Source organism: Centrocercus urophasianus, unplaced genomic scaffold, assembly GCF_019232065.1.
Source record: "Centrocercus urophasianus isolate 14NV4802_14NV808 unplaced genomic scaffold, USGS_Curo_1.0 seq_2, whole genome shotgun sequence".
Lineage (NCBI taxonomy): Eukaryota > Metazoa > Chordata > Aves > Galliformes > Phasianidae > Centrocercus > Centrocercus urophasianus.
The window spans coordinates 400,478-418,453 of record NW_024884755.1 but is presented as its reverse complement, the minus strand read 5'-3'; the positions used below and the strand labels follow the sequence as shown (position 1 = coordinate 418,453).

The 17,976-nt window shown below is 50.3% G+C and overlaps 3 protein-coding genes across 5 annotated transcripts in view; all 3 read left to right on the top strand.

The window, feature by feature from the left end:
- Positions 1 to 11: 11 nt before the first annotated feature.
- On the top strand, positions 12 to 5,064 carry HERPUD1 (homocysteine inducible ER protein with ubiquitin like domain 1). Its single transcript, XM_042821752.1, has 8 exons — positions 12 to 71; positions 114 to 215; positions 293 to 367; positions 1,337 to 1,458; positions 1,757 to 1,879; positions 2,374 to 2,712; positions 3,518 to 3,623; positions 4,130 to 5,064. Exons 1-8 carry the CDS (start codon positions 12 to 14, stop codon positions 4,298 to 4,300), a joined length of 1,098 nt encoding a protein of 365 aa, XP_042677686.1. The 3' UTR covers positions 4,301 to 5,064.
- Positions 5,065 to 7,249: 2,185 nt separating this feature from the next.
- On the top strand, positions 7,250 to 12,225 carry LOC122161735 (cholesteryl ester transfer protein). Its single transcript, XM_042821331.1, has 16 exons — positions 7,250 to 7,446; positions 8,242 to 8,356; positions 8,629 to 8,763; positions 8,854 to 8,924; positions 9,078 to 9,165; positions 9,259 to 9,328; positions 9,429 to 9,489; positions 9,794 to 9,885; positions 10,053 to 10,232; positions 10,522 to 10,572; positions 10,839 to 11,006; positions 11,178 to 11,245; positions 11,364 to 11,406; positions 11,492 to 11,561; positions 11,896 to 11,981; positions 12,089 to 12,225. Exons 1-16 carry the CDS (start codon positions 7,302 to 7,304, stop codon positions 12,161 to 12,163), a joined length of 1,518 nt encoding a protein of 505 aa, XP_042677265.1. The 5' UTR covers positions 7,250 to 7,301; the 3' UTR covers positions 12,164 to 12,225.
- Positions 12,226 to 17,026: 4,801 nt separating this feature from the next.
- The window catches only part of NLRC5 (NLR family CARD domain containing 5), a 32,483-nt gene continuing 31,533 nt past the window's right edge, over positions 17,027 to 17,976 (top strand). For all 3 annotated transcript variants that reach the window (XR_006169268.1, XM_042821327.1, XM_042821330.1), the window contains exons 1-2: positions 17,027 to 17,114; positions 17,604 to 17,904. Coding sequence is in view for 2 of the 3 variants with exons in the window: in XM_042821327.1 (XP_042677261.1) it covers positions 17,109 to 17,114; positions 17,604 to 17,904 (307 nt within the window). In the remaining variant the exon portion in view is untranslated. The remainder of the gene's footprint in view (positions 17,115 to 17,603; positions 17,905 to 17,976) is intronic.

The following is a 17,976-nucleotide window of genomic DNA, read 5'->3' as shown; positions in this document are numbered from 1 at the left end:
GCAAGGCCCGGATGCGGTTGCGGCACCGCGAGACCTTGGGAGCCGGGGCTGCGCGGGGCCGGGGATTCCGCGTGGGTGCCTTGGCTGCTCCATTCGCTCGGAGGAGGTGGTGATTTCTTTTTTTCCTTTTCTTCAAGGCTGAGGAGGACCAGAAGCTGATCTACTGTGGGAAGCTGCTGCTGGACCATCAGCTCCTGCACGAGTTCCTGCCCGGGGTAGGACCTCTGCCCCGTCCTGTGCTGAAGCACTCCGGCACGGGGGAACTTCTCTAATGTGTCCGTGTGTCTCTCAGCAGGAGGAGCTGCACGCTCTGCACCTGGTCTACAACCAGAGGACTCCCACAGATGTGCCAGAGAGCAGCACGGAGGTATTTACACTGAGTGGAGGCACCGCTTTCAGTGCTGGGGCTGTAGGCGCTCACCAGTGCTGCAGGTGTTTCCTGTTAACGCTGTGATGCTGTTGGTGCTTACTGTGTGAGAATGTAGTTAAATTAAGATCAGAAACTGCTGGCTTAACAGGTGCCATCCAAATCTGCATTGACTGAAATATCCAAGTGTAAGGTGGTTGTAATGTGCTTCCTCAGGGGGCGCTGCTTTCTGTTCTGCTTAATAACATGGGTCTGTCATACATGGAGGCTGCTGTGGTCAGTGGGGGCAGCTCTCCTTGCTGCGGTGGCTGTGTGGGGAAGAACAGATGTAGGTGAAGATGCGTTACCTGCCCTTTAATGACTCAGATGGCAGAGGGGAAGTGAAGGGCTGGTGTCATGAGTTATTGGTCCTAAATGCCACTGTCCAAACTTTCTTACTTCTGAGTGTATGTGCTGAAGTATGTAGAGGTGTTTATACTGCCTGGACTGAGCAATTTGAACTTTTCTGCCTGTGTTGCCAGATGTGAGTCACCCTCTGAATTCCATGCAGCTGTTTCACCCCAGAGCAGCTCTTGAATTACGTCTGTGTGCCACAAAGGGGTGTGAAAGCATAGACTCATGGTAGCTGATAATTTTGGTTTGTCTTGAGCACAGATCCCTTAGTTCTTTTTCAAGTTGTACTTCTGTAACCAGGTAGGACCTGAATGGGAGTGGAAACATGAAATGTATGTAATGCATGGTGCTTTATGTACAACTTAAAGGGCTCTAAAATAGAGATGGAGGTGCTTTGTAGCACAGGGTTAGGTGCAGTGTCAGTGTTGGGGCACCTGGGGGAGCCTAGTGCAGAACAAAGAGCGTGAGATGTGAAACGGTCCTCTAAAAGAAGAACTGTGCAGTGTGGTGTAATTGTTTGCATGAGATTTGCATGGTGTTCTGAACAGTCCCTCAGGTAGCTGTGGTTGCTTCTAGGTTAAAGCTGCGCAGCCGGAGCTGATGACAGAAGCTAGACAAGAACCAGCTGCTGCTTCCTCAGATGGTGGAAGGCTGAGATGCTCTCCTGGTGGTCAGGCAGCAGCAGAAGCCGGTGCCAGGTAAGTCCACTAGGGAGGCCCTCATGGGGTAGGCCTGCTTGGGCAGTGTTGGATGCCAGCCCTGATATGTGCACTGAGGCATGTGAGAATAGGCCGGAGGTGCTAAGGATGCATGAACTCCGGTTTATTTACTGTAATAGCAAATCTTGCTTTTATTCACTGGGAGGAGATGTGTTTAATACTCTGGAGGGAAGAATTTCTGTGTCAGTGCAGGAAATAGCAGAAGCCATCTGATGTCCTGCAGTAAATGGCTCTTGTGGCTTTACTGGTGTTTAACAAATGCTTAAATTTTGCACAGGCCTGAAACACCTCAGCATGCTTTCCAAGCTGTGCCTCCAGGGTTTTCTATGTACACAACCTACAGCATGCTTCAGATGTCCTGGCTTCAACAGATCTATGCGAGGCAATACTACATGCAATAGTAAGTCTTCCTGAAGCTGCTAGTTGAAAGTAGAAGCTAATAGAAGGAAATACAAGAAAGGACTGCTAGTTTTCTTATGGTGTGGTCAGAAGACTCAGTGCTCTACTGCTGTGCCCTGCTTTTCTGCAGGGAATTTACTTCTGCTCTTATGTTAGCTCCTTACCATATTTTTTGACTGCTGAAAGTAGCCCACAGATGGGAAATTGGTCTCAGAGATAAAAGCAAGAACTGTAAGCAGCCTTACAGAACACCTTCAGGTTGAGCAGAGTAACTTTTTGTGAAGGTATTGTTAACATGAAGGTGTGTGGTTTGACTTGGCAGTCATGAAAGCGTTGTCTTAGGCAGAGCCAAAATTTGTTTTGAGCCCTTGTGAAGCACAACCCTTTCCTAAATTGTATGTGCTCTGACTTTGTGGTTCTGAACTTCTAAGGTGGACAAATTCTGAGTGTCTGTTCACCATAAAGAGATTTAAGCCACATTTCTCTGGTTTTCAGCTTGGCTTCTACTGCTGCATCTGCTGAGCCATCCTCCCCACAGCGCTCTCAGGAGATCCCAGTGACACCCCCAGCTCCTCTCCCAGCCCCATTTCCTGCACACAACCAACCTGGGGAGCGGAATGCTGCTCCGCAAGCAAACGAGGTGGCCAACCAGGACTTAAGGATGAACGCCCAGGGGGGTCCTCTCATGGGGGAAGAGGAGGAGGGTGGCCATCGAGACTGGTTGGACTGGCTGTACTCTGCAACGCTGTTCTATGTTTTTGTCAACATCGTCTATTTCTACTCCAGCGTCAGCAGATTCCTCCTGGTGATGGGTGGCACTGTTCTGATGTATCTGTAAGTGCGTAGTTGGGATATTGAGTGCTGTCAGATGTTGCAGTGAAGTGCTGCACTCTGATGGGAGGCGAGCTTTCTGATGTTAGAGCTTTATGGGGCTTGTATACCTGGAGAAGGTGAACCTCTCATCTCACCCTGGCATACCTCAGTGTTCAGCAAAAATACTGTTACAGCCTCTGGGTTCAGAGTAGAATGGGTAGGTGATGGGGAATGGTCTTGCCCCCTCTTCTGGGGTAGTTGACTTTCCTTTTTGGAAGGCAATTGGAAGACCAAGTAACTTGTAGTGTAAAGCCCCAGCAGCTCTCTGAAAGTTCAGTGAAACAACAGACAAGGGCTTGAAATCTTGGGAGAGAACCTTGCGCCTTCTCTGTAAGTCCTGTAGGCACGTGGGTTTTTGTCACCTTCTCAGGAGAGAAGACAAAGATTAAAAAGTGATGTCCTGAGTTGCTTTTAAGCTGCTCTAGAGGGGAAAAATTGGGGATAAATCTCTTAGGAGTACAGTACAGATAGCCTGCCCTTGGGTGATGTTTTTGGGTGTCTGACAGAATGTCCCCTCATGTTTGATCACATGTGAGTTAATGGGTGCAGGCCTGTGAGTTCCTGTCAGTCGTCTCAGAGCTGAAACTGCAGCAGCTAAAAAAATGCACTTCGATATATTCAGACTTGTAGAAAGAAGGCTGATGGCTGTGTCAGGTCCTTAGACACACTGTTGGTAATGCCCAAATAGGATGTTGTTGAATTACCCCGGTGTGTCAGGGAGCAGTCGTGTGAGCAGCATTAACACAAATACGTTGCCTTCCCTCAGGCACCACGTTGGCTGGTTCCCCTTTAGACAACGACGAGCTCAGCCTTTTCCAGATAACATTCCTCCTCAAGCTGCTGTAAACCAGGACCAGAACAATAACTTACAGGTATTGCGTTTTCCAAAACATGGGCATGAAATGAAGTTTTTACTGTTTATACAAGTAGTTTACTAATTATCCAAGCAGTGAAAATCCTGAATTTTTGTAGAGAAGCATCTTCTGTGTGGAATAATTGCCAGCCTTCTTCCTCTTGTGGAGTACTGAAGTGCTGCATGTAATCTCCTACTTGTTAGGTATTGGAGAGTGGTCTGTTGCAGTCTAAGTTCTGTTACTGAACTCAGGTCTGAGTATGTGAGCAAGTTGAGTTCTGCATTTCCAGTGACACTTGGGGTTGTTGTCAGTGTTTGCTGAGTTCCTTGGCTGTGAAGGAAACAGCTGACCAGATAAACCATGCGTGCGTCTGTCCTGAGCAGTATATTCTTTCTTTGGTTGTTGGGGGTTACGTCAGTAGAGAAGCACTGTAGAGGTTTTATATTGACAGTGAAAATCAGCTTAGCACCTGATTCTCATAATGCATTTCTGCAGTGATTCTCACTGAATGTTCTTCCTTTCAGCAGGGAGGGAATGCAGGCAGAGCAGAGGAACCTGAGGCCCTTCCTGATGCGGGACAAGTTCTGCCAGAGCTGCCACAGAACAGCCCATCCCTTATGAGCACAGCGTGGCTGTTTTTCAAGACCTTCTTTGCATCCCTCCTTCCAGAAGGGCCCAGGCTGACCCGCAACTGACGTGGCACCATTTGCTTTTGTGGAACATCGGAGCAGATGCCAATCCCAAAACAGGAGTGAAACTGTGTGGCATTTCTCTGGCCTTCACTGACGAAGCTGCAAGAGGCCTTAAGTTGTTGCAATACAGGCACAAGATGGTTGCCCTCATTCCAAAGAACTTTCTTCTGTAGCATTTATTGGGTACCCACATAGAGGCTTGGCATTGCAAACTTGTGCACTAAACGCACAGGCTCTGAGCACGTGTGCAAAGATGTTAGAGAAGCAAATTGCTTCTTCTGTGTAATGCGATTCCTGTTGGAATGTTTCAAATGCTATTTAAATTACACTGAGTGTAATATCTTTAAATTGCTAGGTAAGCATTAGCAGGTTTTTAGGAAAGATCTATTGTTTAATTGCTTCAACAGTGTTTTAAATTTTGCTTTGTAAGTATTTTCCTATGAAAGATGCATTGTGCCATTTCCTTGGCGAAAGGGGCAGCTGGGGGGCAGTGGAGCTGCAGGTTTCAAACTGCCCAGCAAGTCCTTCGTACTCAAGGCTGATTTCTTCTCTGCTTTCAAATGATGGGAGAAGAGTTAAGTGCATTCAACTTCAATCAAGAATTTATGCAAGACTTAAATATACTGCTTTCAGTTATAAAATCAGAGCAGACTGAGACCTGTATTTAATGTCGATGCATTTTCACTCTGGAGCAGCTCCATTGGATTTGTTTCCTTTGATGCGGTTGAGGGCTTTGATTCAATAAAATTTGCAGTCACTTATCTGTACTTGTGTGTGCTCTACAGCAGGGTGCACTGTGTGCTCTCAACTTCTTGACATTGGAAGGCCACGAGGTTTTGGGTCAATTCAGGGTAAGCACCACCAATTTCTCAGTATGGGGGGGATAAGGAGCTCCAGTGGACAGCCTGGCCTTGTGCAGGGTGACAGGCTGATGTCCCTGTGCTGCCCTCGGGGCTGGTTACTCCAGGGCAGTGATGTTTGATGTTTGTGGCACTGTTGTTGTAGGTGGAAACTGTCTGGCCCTTCCCTTCCTGCAGGAGGTCAGTGCCCGGCAGTGCCCTGTCCTTCCCTGCCCTCCTGCTGGCTGTGAAAGGGCTGGGAGTGGATGAGGAGTCTTGGGGCAGAACGTGACTGATGCTGAGTTGTTCTGTCTTTAGCCCCATATTGAGGGCATCTTAGAGACCAACTTTTAAAGGGTCTGATAGTGATAGGGCAAAGGGCAATAGCTTTACTAACAGGAGATGTAGGTTAGATGTCAGGAAGAAATTATTCAGAGGTTGGTGAGCCCTGGCACTGCTACCTAGATCTATAGGTGCCCCATACCTGGTGGGCTCTGAGCTGGTGGGGGCCACCCAAGCCATGGCAGGGGTTGGAACCAGTGGGCTGTAAGGTCCCTTCCAACCGCAGCCTCTCTGTGATTCGCTCACAAGGTCTGCTCTGAAAGTAAAGCCCCCTATTTTGTTATATTGGCCCCTGATGTCAGAGGTGGATGATGGTGGTATGGCAATAGAAGTTGAACTTTCCCACTGATGTTGATGTGCAGCAGAGGGGCAGTCTGACCAAATGGCATCTGATGTGGAAGTGCACATGGAGCAAAGGTGTCACAGAATTGGTAAGAGTGGAAAAGAGCTCAAAGGTCATAGAGTCCAACAGTTCCTACCATTCCTGCTCCCATCAAGGCTTCCTCACCAGGACTGCTGCTTCCCTGCCCTAAAAATGGGAGAAGAAATCTTTGTTTTCCTACAGAGAAACCATCCTAGAATCACCCTTCTTCCACTCCACCCTTCTTCCAGTCAAAAAAGGGCCTTTTTGAGAGGCATAGCGTAAGTTTCCATTGCAAAATGAGTCCTCACCCAAGCCCAAGCAGCCATTGGTGGATCCTGGGTCGCATCTTAAAGAATGCTGTGGAGACCTGTTCCCTTGGGGACTGCTGGGGGATCTCAGCCCCAGTGCTGGACCAGACCTGAAAAGCCAGCAGGGAGAGGGGCCATCATCCTCCTGGTGACATCAGGTAAACTCCATGTGGAAAAAATGGCACCCACTGACATTCATCAGTGCTTGCTGAACATTTATGGAGACAAAACAGTGGATGTGAGCATGAAGAGGCAGTGAGTGATGACACACGATGGGACAGTGGGTCTGCTGCTGCAGGTTGTTATAAGCGTGGCATGTGGGCTCCTGTTCATCACTGCTGAAAATGTGCAGCTGATGGTGGTGACCATTGAAAAATAGCGTTTGGTGGCTGCGAGTCTGCTCCATCAAATAGTGTTACTATGCAGGTCGCTGACCGGCAGTGCTCCTGCGGGTACTGGAGGCCGTTCACTTTCTCAACTCGGGAAGAAAACAAAGCTCAGGGTGGGGGCTGCCGGACGTGGGCTGCTGGAGGAGACGTGCTCAGCCCTCCGTCAGGGACAGCAGTGCCTTGCTCAGTGCTCTGGCAGCACCCTAAGTTCTCGCCTTCACCCGTGAGACTGATGGCTAAGGGAGGTGGTTCGTGGGTCTTGCTGCTGAAATAACTCAGCCCTCCTTTTTCCTGCAGCTTGATCTGTGATGGTTCCAAGGTACAGGGGTTGGTGGTGTGCAGGGCAAGTGTGCACAAAGAGCGGGTCTGGATTTGGGTTTCTAACCTTTCCTAAACAGAGATTTGCTGAGAAGTAGGAATACAAAGCTTGGAACGTGTGTGCAAAAAGCAAATGATGGACTGGCTGGAGGCAGTGCACATCCCAGGCTGCTCCTTGCACTTTCTCCTACTCCCATTTCGCATCCCTCATTCTCCTCCCCCTGCAATGCAGTGCATCCCGAGTTACCACGGCCTTGGCAGCTGCGGGAGGAAGACAACATGCGACCAGACAGGGCTCAAGGAAACTATGGGAAGATTAGGAAATGTGTGATGAGTTTTGATAAGTGGAGGAAGCAGGTCACGTCCTGCTCGGAGGTATGAAAGCAGCCTTCTCCACGCTCAAGAATCAGCTGCTCCCGTTGGCACGCACTGCTCCAGCCAGGGATGCTGTGGGCTGGAGGGATGAGGCTGGGGACGGCCAGGATCTTGCTGATGCTCATCCATGCAGCAGCAGCCTGTGAGTTCGGGCCAGTGCCATACAGCGTCACTGGGATCGTCTGCAGGATGACCAAGCCCGCGGCGTTGCTGTGTAAGTGCTGCTGGCTTCTTTGGGGCTGCAGGTTGAACCATGGGCGCTTATACTGCCTGAGCTGAACAGGAACAGCTTCCCTAAGGAGCTAGAAAATTGTATTTGGTCTTTTTTCTCCTCACTACGAAGTTTTAACGTTGTTACATGGTGGGGTGGAAGAACAGGAGAAAACGAGTGCTGGGTTTTCTTCCTTGCTGCAACATCACCTCCTGGGGCTGGTCTGCACAAGGGGGGAGACAGGGTGTCTCTGCTAGCATGGGATGGGGTTTTATTGTGAGGGTTTGGGGGGCTCTGTGCATATGGGAAGAATTAATGCTTCTGCAAAAGGTGAGCACAGCCCCATCCCAGCTCCACCGATGGTGGTATGTGCAGAGAAGGATCCTGGGCTGAAGTAAGAGAAGGGATTTCTGGAGGGAAAGAAGTCCTGTACAAGGGAAGAAGTACATCTGAGGCTGATACGGGCTGGATAGCTTTAGGAAAACATGCACAGAAAATTCAGACTTAGAAGGTTTTCTTTGGAAACTCAGTAGCTGATAGTGGTATGCATAAGCAGCCTCAGAGCAAGGCACCGCAACAGCTTGTGCAGCGTGAGGACAAGTGCAGCCTTGCCAAAATCTGTCCCAATGACGGTGCAGGTGAGCTGCGGGGTTTTTCTCGGTGTTTACTCAGAAGCTGCTTCCTAAGCCTAATGGAAATGCCTGGGGTGAAATGCCTCTGCGGGGCTGCAATCCCAGGTGCAGGCTGACCTCGCGGCCAGGAGATGGCACTTTGGTATCTTTGTTCTTCTACTGACAGTGAACCAGGAGACAGCACGGCTCATTCAAGCTGCGTTCAAGAACGCCAAGTTCCCAAACATCACAGGGGAAAGGTCCATGCGGCTCCTGGGCACGGTGGCTTACACGCTGACCAAGTGAGTTCCGCTGCAATTCCATGCCACGGGAACAGCACGACACTGGGAAGGGAGCTTTGACCCAGTAGTTACTGCTGAAAGCAGGTCTCATGGTGTCACCCATGGGACAGCTATCTGGGGATGACAAAGGCAATGGTGCAAGCACAGGTGGATTTCCTGCTGTGGCTGTTGCTGAAGAGGAGCACTGAAATGAAGCTGGGGTTCTTCCAAAGCACGTTGCTGTGTTCCCAGCTTTGAGGGCTGGCCACGAACCGGGTTCTCTTTGCTTTTAGCATCCAGGTCAGCGACTTGTCCATAGAGCAGAGTGAGGTGGAGCTCAAGGAGAACGATGCCATTGATATAGCCATCAAAAATGTGACAGCCTTCTTCAGAGGGACCCTGACTTATGGCTACGCGGGGGCCTGGTTGTAAGTACCTGAGGGCCGAGCAGCCGCAGCCTTGTGGCTGGGACCAGCTGCATGCTCTGGTGTGGAATGTCTTCTCTTCTGCCCCTACAGCCTGCAGCTCTTTCACTCGGTTGATTTTGAAATTGAGTCTTCTATTGACCTCCAGATAAACATAAAACTGTGTAAGTATCAGCTGTTGGCCACAAGCCATGGGGAACGGCGAGCTGGGCTGGCATCTGATGGGATGCGGGGCTGGAGGTGCTCCCCACTGCCCTGCACACACAGACTGGGCACAGCTGTCCCCAGCTGTCAACTTTTCTCCTTCTTTTGTGCAGTATGCCAGGAGGAGCAGGTGGCTGCTGATGCCTCAGACTGCTACCTGTCCTTCCACAAGCTGGTGCTGCACCTCCAAGGAGACAAGGAGTGAGTCTGTTCCCCTGCAGCCAGGGCCCCCCTGCTCAGCCACTGCTCCTGCTGTGGGGCCCTGGCTGCCCCTGACTGCTCCCATCCCTGCAGGCCGGGCTGGCTGAAGCAGTTCTTCACCAATTTCATCTCCTTCACCTTGAAGTTTGTGCTCAAGAGAGAAGTATGCCTGCAAGACGATAGCCACGCGTTTCAGTGGCAAGCAAAAGGAATCCACAAAACAAGGTGGTGCTGACACTGAGGGCGCTCCCTTCCTCTTGCAGGTGTGCAAAGAAATAAATCTCCTTGCCCAGGTGATGGCAAGTTTTGTCCATGACATCGCAGGTAAGTACCCTCGGTTTTCTCCTTGTTTCCTTTACGTGCAGCTTTAATATTTGAGTCCCAACAGGACAGCAACCACATCCATTAAAATAGTCCTTCAAAAACATGCATGGGTTCCCACCGAGAGCCAGAAGCAGTGTTGGGGTCAGCACTAGCACTCAAAGGAGTGAGTCCCCTGTCCCATCCCAATGCGTGTTCCTTTTACAGCTTCCAGGTCACCTTCTGCAGCAAGTCCTAGTGCTGCATGCTGCAAGCTCTGCTGGCGGTGGTATTTTCAATGTAAGGCTTTTGTGCTTTCTCCTGGCAGAAAATTTTGTCCGAGATGAGGCCATTGGACTCGATATCTCCCTTGCATCAGATCCCTTAATTAAAGCAAATTACCTAGAATCACACCACAAGGTAAAGTAATTCGGGCTCCTCGGAAACCAAAGGTTTCCTGCCCACGGTGTTTGCTCTGAGCCCAGCAGCCCTTCCCCTTGCCACCACTGCTGGCAGATGCAGCTGCTGACATTTTGTCCTGTCTCCCTGCTGCATGTCCTTGCCAACACAGTCGCTTTCCTTTCAAGGGCCTCGTCCTGTACAAGAACTACTCTGACGTCCTCAGCGACTCTGTTTTCTCCCCATCGCTGCTGTCCGAATCCCGAATGCTGTACTTCTGGTTGTCTGAACACATCCTCAACTCCCTGGCTTCGGCGGCTTTCCTAGATGGGCGCCTGGTGCTGACCATCAGAGGGGAGAAGCTGCAGGTGATTTGCAGGGCCGGTTCCTCAGTATTACATGTGCACCCGGTCAGAAATTGGTACATCCATAACAAGTCCACACTAGCAGGCGGTGCTATCCCTTAGAGGGACATCAGCTGACAGAAAACTTGACTTCTGAGCTGTAAAGCGGTGTGTGATTTTTCTGCGGTTCTCAGAAGGGCGGTGGGTTCAGGAGGAACCGTGCCTCTGGCTGCAGGCCGTGCGTGCATCTTCTGCCGCATCCGGCATCTCTTCTTAATTTCTTTAACAACCTGTTTCTGCTTTGTTTCTGAAGGCGCTGTTTGAATTTGAAGACACAGAAGCACAACAGAAGGCAGTGCGTTTGGTAAACTTTGGTTCTACTCCGAGCATTTTGTGTCCTTCCCTGGACAACTTAAGAGTTTTGGGTCGGGCTGGTGGAGAAATCAGAGGCTGAAGGACAGATTGTTGTGCTTTTCAAGGATTTCTCCATCCTCCAGGTTGACATAGATTCCTTGAAACCAGCAGAGCTGTTGGCCTCTTGTGATGTGGGAAATGAAACTGTGTGGGAAGTGGATCTGAAATTGGGAAGCGGTATGACAAAAGCCTGACTTCTGTTCCTTATTTGACCAGATTTTCCAAGGCAATTCCTACAATGATTCTGTGGCCAAGGTGTGGAGCCTCGCCCTTCCTGAGATCTCTCTCCAGCCCGAAGGGACAGTTGTGAAGTCGTTGGTAGCAGTGGAGATCAGCATCCTTTCCCGGGGAGAAGAGCCCCTGACAGTTCTATACATGGAGAAGGTCAGTTCTTGCATATCCTGACTGCCAACACCTTTGGCCAGATCGCTGGTAATATCTGGAGGTGAAGCCAGAAAGCATTAAACTCTGTATTATAGAAAGCAAACCAGAATATCCAGATAAGAGCTCCCTGCTGTAAGGCAAGCGGAGTTACCTCTGTGCATCTCTGTGCAGGAAATCACCGTCACTGTCCAAGCTGCCTATGTGGAAAAGAAACTCATTTTGCGCCCTCTGGATTCCAGGTGAGTGCTGGAGTTCCTTAGGTATTCCACTGCTTCATTGAGCCCCCATCTGAAAGCACTACAGTGAAGATTTCTTCGTCCCCTATTGCTGTTTTGCTTCCTTTTTTCTTCCATTCAGGATAGAGTTTAAAGCCTTTAACTGCACAGCTGACCCAAGTGGAGTAAGTCCTAAGCAAGTATTCTCTAGGCCATCTGCTGCTAAACTACAACCTCACAACCCTTCTGTATGAATTGTCTGGCTTTCAGAATGACCAGCCCATAAGAAACTTCCTGCAGAAGATGATCTCCGCTGTTGGGATCCCAGAAGTGATTTCAAGTGAGTTTTCCCTTCAGAGAAATGCCAAAGTACTCTGCAGGGCACTTATCATCAGTTCTCCTGTACCAATTTGCTGAAGAAGTACGCTGATATCTCCCCCATCTTGGTAGTGGCAAGGGAAGAGGGGATGGAATTACACTTTTCACATTGCTGATATGAATTTCTGCTAGGCAATGGAGAAAGAACCACCTTTGTGAATGGCTGGGATAAGGGAAAGGGAGTTTCTGCCAGGCTGAAGGCACAGTTAGCTTTGGGCAAGATAAGGTCACAGTACACGAGAACAGCAAGCCGGGATGGCCATAACCATAACTGGGTGGTTTTCCTGATTCTGTAGAGATCGAACCAGCTTTAACCTCACTGATGAACAGCAAAGGGCTTCATTTATTTGAGATTAAAAACCCTGAGATCATCACAAGAAAGGTAAGCAGAGTTCAGAAATACCCGGCTCTCAAAGCCTTTAATGGAAGTACGATAATCCCAACATACAGCACAGAACACTAATGTATTTTTTCCCCCTGCATTTTTAGAGATACCTAATTGTACAGCTTGACTTTAGCTTCCCCAATCATTTGCTGCTTAACTTCCTCAAGAAAACGTTATAGAACCGGTCTCTTTGTACAAGCAGATTGGGAGTGAAACAAAATACAAGTTGGTTTGAATCAGCCTCTGCTGAGTTCTGTTTTGTTTTCCTGAGAAGCCCTGCAATTTCTGTGCAATTGCATCTCCGCTGAGACTTTTCTTTGCGAAGCCCTTGATGCTTTTATGCCAGGATCTTTAAAGGGGATCCCAAGGAGCTTGCAAGTAAGGGTTGAATTCTTGAAGGCTGCGGACGCTGGGTTAACAGTGGGAGCTAACAGAAAGAGGCTTGGCCCATCTTTTGGCATCTCTTGTACGGCTGAAGACGTGAGTTTGGAGAGCAGTCTGTGAGCACACAGTCCTTGTGTCCTGGGTACACCCAGCACCATGTAGAGCCGCGGGCAAACCGTGCTCGTGCTGTTGAGCAAATGTGACAGAAGTAATAAAAATGATAAGGAAGCCAAGGAGATGACGAGGGGAAGTGTAAGTATCTGCTCAGGCAGCAGGATCCTATTCTTTCCTCCTTGTTTATCTGAAGGGGCTCAGCTCTTTTGCTGTTTTGGTTTATTCCATACTCTGCTCAAAGTGCCAAATATAAGGACGTAGTGACGATCACATCAGCAAAGGCAGAGGGTGACATTCTCCTCATTCTGCCCCATACTGGAGTGGAAAAGGAACCTCTTCCCTTTGCCAACTGTAGTTTGCTCCGTGGCCGAAGGAGCACTGGGCTCAACCAGCCGCCTGACAGCACAGCGGGAGCTGAGGAGTGTGATTTGGCAGCCTTGGAGCAGCTCTGCTGCAACATTCCACCTCCGCTCTGGCTCGCAGAGGGGAAACCTCCCGTCTGCACGGCTCCGTCTGCTGAAGCTGGGGGCGCCGGGGCGCGCAGTGCAACCCCTCGCAACATGGCGGCGGGCGCTGAGGGTGCTTCGGTGCGCGGGAAAGCCGCAGGGCAGCGCCTCGCGGCTCGCGCGGCTCCTGGCGTGGAGCCGGGTAGCGCGGCACGAACCACGTGCTTTCCCGGCAAAGCGGTTCTCAGAAACCGCGGTTTCACTTTTGGGTCAGCCGCGGCGGGGCGGCCGTGAGCACCGCGAGGGGGGAGAGCCGGGCCGGACCGACACTGGGGTGAGTGCTGCGGGTGGGCGTCCCGTGCCTCGGGAGGCTGCGGGGTCACCGTCCTCGTTCGTCCGTCTGTCCATCCCTCCTGCGCGGGGCTGCGCGCTCTGTGCCCTGAGGGTGGAGGAGCTGCGCTTGGCACCTGGAGAAGGCTTTGGGCTGGTGGTGACTGGGGGCTGGTGGCCATCGCGTCCCCTCACAGTGTATGGCTGAGACCCCATTTGGGGCTGTGCGTTGGGGTGTGCGAGTCCCCCCCTGACTTGCATCCCCTCATCTCACTGAGGTGCTGTGTGTGGCCAGAAAGCAGTGGGGCAGGTGGCCGTGGGAGCCCAGCACGGCCCTATGGAGGTCTGGTGACCAACCATCGCTTCCTGCTGTCCCACATGGAGGTTTGAAGTGCTGCTGGGCACAACTTTGCTCTTGAGGCCAAACTTCCCGTGAGGGAAGCAGCATCATGGTGGCTCATTCTGAAATTACCCACATCGGTTGCTTCAGCCTGAAGGGAGAAGGCGAATGGCAGATGCTGTGGCTTTCTGTGACCGAGCGAGGTATGAGCCGAGGGGCTTTCGGACACCGCTTTGCAGGAGGAGTGTTTGGCCCCTTTGAGCTGCCAGGCTGCCCTTCTGGCCCCACTGACACACCAACAGCATGTAGTGTGGGGATGGAGAGCAGCCCATGGGGGTCAGCTGCCCCATGCCTCCCCAGCTCCCCCATCTGCACTCCAGGCTGCCGTACCCCCATCCACCCTTTGTGGGTGTTGCTGGCTCTGGGTTTTGGTTTTACCTTTCTTTTTTTCCGATGCGTGGACTTTGAAGCAGCCAGGTGTGCTGCGTTGCCGAATCTGGATCCTCTCTGCACACACAGTGCAATCTTTCCTCAGCCCGTCCATTCCCACTCTGTTCTCGCTTAAATCCCATTCCTTCTCCAAAGGAAATAAAGGTCACTTTTTTCTCGTGGATACAACAGAAAGAGTAAACCGATATTTCTCTTTCTCCCAGCGTAATCAGGCTTTTTGTGTCTAAATAACATTTCTGTTGCAAGAGCCTGAACCAAACCAAGGAAAGAGGTTATTCTGGTTGAAATTTGCCCTCAGAACCATGGAATTGTTAAGGTTGGAAATGACCTCTGTGGTCGTCTAGTCCAGCCATCCACCTCCCACCCAATTACCCGCAAACCCGTTCCTTTGGAGCAGCCCCCGAATGCTTTTTCTCCATCACCATCTGGCTGTGGATTCCGGGAAAGGATAACTCCCCTGTGTTGTTTTTGTTGGGTGCAGTGGCACATCTGACTTGCTTACTCACAGATGCGTTGATGCTGGGGGAATTCCTGGCTGTTCTAACTTTCATTTTGCATTGTCTTTTGCTCTCTAAAAGTCCCGGAGGGCACCAAGCAGAAAGCAGTAAGTCGTGAATTCATGACAGACGATGTTGTCTCCCTGCTCCCTTGTGCTGTAGCTTCTCCTGTGGCTTTTGCTGCTGCTGCTTCACTTCTGGGTGAGTTGCACGCGCTCCAGGAGCGCACAAGGAGGTAGATTTACAACAGATTTGCAAGGGAGCTTCATCCTTCTGTTATATCTGTGGTGGCAAGGAAAGGTGAGCGTGCTGAGGTGGGGGCGTGTGTTTTTGTGCTGCGTTTCTGCATTTGAAGAACAAGGCTTAAAGCTTTGATTCCCCTTCTCAGGTTGTTTTGTTTGCACTTTATATAGAGCTCAGAGGCGTTTCACTGCTTCCCATCCTTTCTGGTGGTTGGGCAGGCGTTGTGCTTTCGCTTTCAGCAGACTTTTCAGTGTCGTTTTGTCCCTGAAATGAATCTTTGTTAATTCGTGTGTCTGTTCTTTGCCTGAATGGCCTTCAGTCATCACTGATGCTGAGGTCTGATTAGTGTTATTATTTTCAGTATGGTCTTATTAAGTGTTTAGCTCTCAACCAGCTGAGGAGTGAAGTCAGAGCACTGCTGTCTGCAGAGCTCTGTGCGGGGAAAGGAAAACACAGATGATGACATTCAGTAGCACTCTGCTCAGGCTGCTGGAATTGAAGTTGGCTGTGCAGGAAGCCCTTTTAGTCTGCAGTTTGGTTTGAGTGGCAGCTTATATTTGAACACTGGTTATGTTCAGTTTTCTTGCCATTTCCACCAGGAACCTTTTTGTTCTTGTTAGTATAGTGAGTGCCAGGCACTGTGGGGGGATTTGTACAGTGGGATTTTATTTCCTTTTTGATGGACCCCAGAGCTGCCTCACTTAGTGTGTAACGCTTCCTGAAAGTATGGTCTGGGCTGGGAACCTGGGTATGGTAGCTCTGCAGGAAAGATTCTGTTGTACAGTACATGGTGGTACTGCAAAATAGACAACCATAGTGCCATAATTGTCACTTGAAGAGTCAAAGATTAGTGACTGCTTGATGGATTCAGCAGCTCCTCCCAACTCAGTGTCAGCTACTGGAACCCCACTTATTATAACCTTTAAAGCCTGACTTGTCAGCCTGTTGTTCACCCACTGCATTGTGTTTTGCCTAGCTGTATGGTGGACATTTTATCCAGAAGAATAGTGTGAGAAACAGTATGAGGAGCAAATGAGAGAGCTATTCAGCCCAACAGGATTCCATCTAATCTATTTCACCTAAGAGGATGCTTCCATTCAACAGTGTTACCAGCTTTTTGTCCTTATGCTGAGCTACACTTGCCTCTGTCCTACCCCCAGTCCTGCTCTCACCTGCATAATTCAGCCCCCCTAGGACACACTGCTGCTGGGTTTTAGGGCCATTCCCTCAAGCCCAGCTTTTTGCATGCAGAAGGCAGAAGGTAGAAGGAGAGGATTTGTTGTGGTGAAACACTGCAGTTGAACAGCCTTAGATAACCAAAGTCCAATGCTAAACCATGTTGGCAGCTTGAAGCTGGAGCTCTTTCACTTGTTTTGTTTTCCCACACCAAACACATGTAGTCTTGGACCTGGAGGGATCATCCACTCCAGATACAAGACACAGAATCGGTGGGGGGTTGTGTTTCTCAGACTTTTTTGTGAGGTTGGTAATGGCAGTGGTAGTTAGTACTGGCTTTAGACATTAGACTAGGGCAGCAGGGTGCTAGGGACAGTCCAGTGGCATGCTCCTAATGCTGCCTCACTTGTGCTAGGGTTTTGCTGTGTTTGGAGGTGTGTGAATGTAATTAATCCCTTTCCTCATCCTTTCCTTGCAGTCAGAGTGGCTGGAACCAGTCAAGTTGAGTGAGATGAGCAGCTCAGGTCAGGCAGTGACACCAGGGAAGCTATGAGTCTCTTGAGATATTCTTGTAAAGCCTGTCTTCTTCATCTGTATCTCACGCTAGGCTGAGCCCTGTGTTCTCATCACATCAGTGACAGATCCTCAGATGTCCAGATTTTGTGGTCACATCTGGTTTGAGCTGGAGATCATCCAGGTAGGGATGATTCCACAGAGATGGAGATGGAATCCATCAAGGAGTCACTCATCTTTGACTCTTCAAGTGAAAACTATGGCACCGGTTGTCTATTGTGCAGTACCACCATGTACTGTACAACAGAATCTTTCCTGCAGAAGGAGAGCTCCACAGCTGAGCCCAGGATCAAGGATGGAGCTTCTAGATCTGTCACCCATGTAGCTGCCTGTGCCTTTTCATGTCTACTCTGCTCTTCATGTCTGCTCTGTTCTTGTTTCTCCTAGGGATCCACACTGAGTGAGGGTGCTACATACAGGCATGCACCATGTGTTGAGGTGCTGCTGCGTGCTGAAACTCTGCCACTGGTGAACACTTCTTTGGCAGGATATGGAGGAAAAAGCAACTTTGTATTTGCATATACTGCTGGATTGCACCTAGGACAACTGAAAGGAGGCTGACTACACAGCAATGCAGGTAGGAGAACATGTGTGCATGGCTTTGTTGTTGGAGGGAAGTGGAAGAGATTGGTGATGTTGTACCAAAGCAGAAATGTATTGATCATCCCCACAAAATGAGTAGCAGGAATAGCACTGTGAGCCCTTGGGAGTGGGAAGTATCTTACTCTTAGAGTCCCAGGCCTCTCTGGAGGAGCTGCTGCATGCAAAAGATGCCTTTGGTATTATATTTGGCAGATGGCCACTGCCTCAATACAGCAGAGGAGCCTGGCTGCACCTGGAGAGCCTGACTCATGTTGTTTGCACTCGCCCATTGCAGCACAACGCAGCAGGCAAACACAGCAGTCCTTGCACCGCCTTGTGTCCGGGCTAGGATTTGCCACAAGGCAGATAAGAAGTGCTGAGTGGACCAGGGGGGTAGAACAAATCCTGCTCGACAGCAGGGCTGCGGGGTGAGCATCTCTCGCTTCCATGCCCATCGCTACCCTTTCAGCTTTCATCCCCACAGCCCACACTCCAGAACGACGATCTCAACCTGGAAGCAGCTGTAGCAAGCATCCGCCCCCAGCTAGTGGAGTTCCTCAGCCACCATCCCGACTGGCTGCTCGCTGCCTCCCAGCGCTTCCTCCCCATGGCTGTCCTCAGCAGCTGGGCAGGTGTCGCTGACCGCAGAGAAAAAGTCTCTGTGCTCCTCGACCTGCTGGAGAAGGCCGGCCACGCCACCTGGAAACAGTTTGCACAGTGCCTGTGCATGGAGTGTGACCTGCCCCTGGAAATGGAGATACTGCTCATGAGTTCTGCAGGAGAAGGTAGGTAGCAGGGGTGGACCAGCTTCCTCTGACTGCTCTCCTAACACAAGCGGTGTCTTGGCCCTCTGAAGG